The 1964-nt window shown below is 72.9% G+C and overlaps 1 protein-coding gene across 1 annotated transcript in view; it reads left to right on the top strand.

Annotated features, from left to right (window-relative positions):
• RASAL1 (RAS protein activator like 1) overlaps positions 1 to 1314 on the top strand; it is an 8544-nt gene extending 7230 nt beyond the window's left edge. The window contains exons 13-16 of the mRNA XM_085326102.1: positions 3 to 72; positions 167 to 304; positions 957 to 1092; positions 1190 to 1314. Of these exons, the coding sequence (XP_085182228.1) occupies positions 3 to 72; positions 167 to 304; positions 957 to 1092; positions 1190 to 1314 (469 nt within the window). The remainder of the gene's footprint in view (positions 1 to 2; positions 73 to 166; positions 305 to 956; positions 1093 to 1189) is intronic.
• The last annotated feature ends 650 nt before the right edge of the window (positions 1315 to 1964 follow it).

Genomic DNA, 1964 nt, shown 5'->3' with positions numbered 1-1964 from the left:
TCTGCCTTCAAGAAGCGCTACTTCTGGCTCAGCGCCGAAGCCCTCTCCTCCTCCGCGTCGCCCGAGCGGCAGGTAGGCACGGCCCCGGCCCCGTGCCGGGCTGCCGGCGCCCCCGGGGGCGCCGCGGCGAGTGAGGCCCGTGGGGCGGGCTGTTCGGGGCCCGCAGGCGCGCTGCTCCATCGCGGTGCGGCGGATCCGGGCGGCGGAGCGCGTGGACGAGAGCGCCTTCGGGCGCCCGCACACCATGCAGGTGGTGGCGCAGGACGGCGGCGGGCAGCTCCGCACCACCTACATCCAGTGCAAGGTGGGCGCCCGCTGCGACCCCCCCCCTCCTCCCCGCCCCACAGCGGCCCTGGGCTCTGGGTGGGGGGCAGAGCCCGGCCTCGAGCCCGGGGATCCCCGGCCTTGGTTGTGCTGGGGTCACTGGGGGGCTTCGCTGGGGTGCTCAGCCTTGGTCGTTCTGGGGTCGGTGGAGATATCTGGGCCCTGGCTGCACTGGGGTGACTGGGCTACCCAGCCTTGGCCATATTGGGAACACTGGGCTGCCCACCCTTGGCTGTACTGGGGTCACTGGGGTGCCCTGCACTGGCTGTACTGGGAACACTGGGCTGCCATGCCCTTGCTGTGCTGGGAACACTAGGAGTGCCCAAGCCTGGCTGTACTGGGGTCATCTGGGATATCTGGGCCCTGGCTGTACTGGGACTGCTGGGGTAGCCAGCCTTGGTTGTACTGGGAGCACTGGGCTGCCCTGCCCTGCCAGAACTGGGAGCACTGCAGTACCCAGGCCCTGGCCCCGCAGTGCCACCCCCTGCCAGACCCCACCTCGCCAAGCTGTGACACCCCCCCATCCCTCCGTGGCCCCCGGCGCTGGTGCCACCACGGTGCCCAGCGCCGGGGTCCACCCTCACCCTCCTCTCCCTCGGCGCCGCCGCCCCCGGGCCCGCCGCTCGCCGCAGGATGGCCACGAGCTGCAGCAGTGGCTGGGGGCCATCCGCTCGGCCAGCGTCGCCAACGAGCACATGCTGCCCACGTGCCACCCCGGCGCCTTCCGCGGTGCCCGCTGGACCTGCTGCCTGCAGCCCGCGCGCTCCGGTAACGCCGCCGCAGGGCCAGGGGCGCCCGTGGGCAGGGGGGATGGGGGGGCCGCCGGCGCCGTCCCGCGAGCCCCCCGTCACTCTGTCGTTGCCAGCGCCCGGGTGCAGCCGGACCCACTCGGTGGTGGCACTGGGCGCCTGGAGCGACCCGCTGGACCCGGCGGCGGCGGCGCAGCGGCTCTTCGAGCACCTGCGGCACGCGGCAGCGGCGCTGCGGTGAGGCCGGCGGCGGTGATGGCGGGGGGGGGTCCCGGCCCCGGCTGGGGCCCCTGCTCAGCCCCTCTCCCACAGGCAGCCGGTGGCGGCGGCGGTGGAGGGGCCCAAGGGCGGTGCGGCGCTGGAGCCCCCAGGTAGGTGCAGCGTGTGTGTGTGTGCACACGCACTCCAGTGTGCATGCACACACACGCGCATGCATTCAGATGTGCACGCACACAGACACGCACTCCAGTGTGCATGTACACACACGCGCACACACTCAGATGTGCATGCACACGTGCACACGCGCTGCAGTGTGCTTGCACACACATGCACGTGCACACAGGCATGTGTGCACACGCACGCGCACATGCACTCAGGTGTGGATGCACAGACATGCACGCACACGCGTGCACACACACGCGCACACGCACTCCGGTGTGTGTGCACGGGCACGCACAGAGCAGGGCCTGTGTCCTCCGGCAGGGGCCAGCAGACACACACGCACCCGCGCGCGGAGGCACACGCGGCACCGCCGCCTTCCTCCGCCAGGGGACAGCAGGCGCCCGCGCACGAGCACACGCGCGCCGCGCAGAGCCGGATGCAGACAGGGCCACGCGCACACCCCAGCCCCACGTGCACGCGCGGCCGCCCCCACCCCGGCGCTGGGGGCGG

This window comes from Rhea americana, unplaced genomic scaffold (assembly GCF_003343005.1).
Source record: "Rhea americana isolate MKP2758 unplaced genomic scaffold, rheAme1 scaffold_128, whole genome shotgun sequence".
NCBI lineage: Eukaryota > Metazoa > Chordata > Aves > Rheiformes > Rheidae > Rhea > Rhea americana.
Note: the sequence above shows the minus strand (reverse complement) of the source record. Positions and strands in the feature narration are given on the sequence as shown.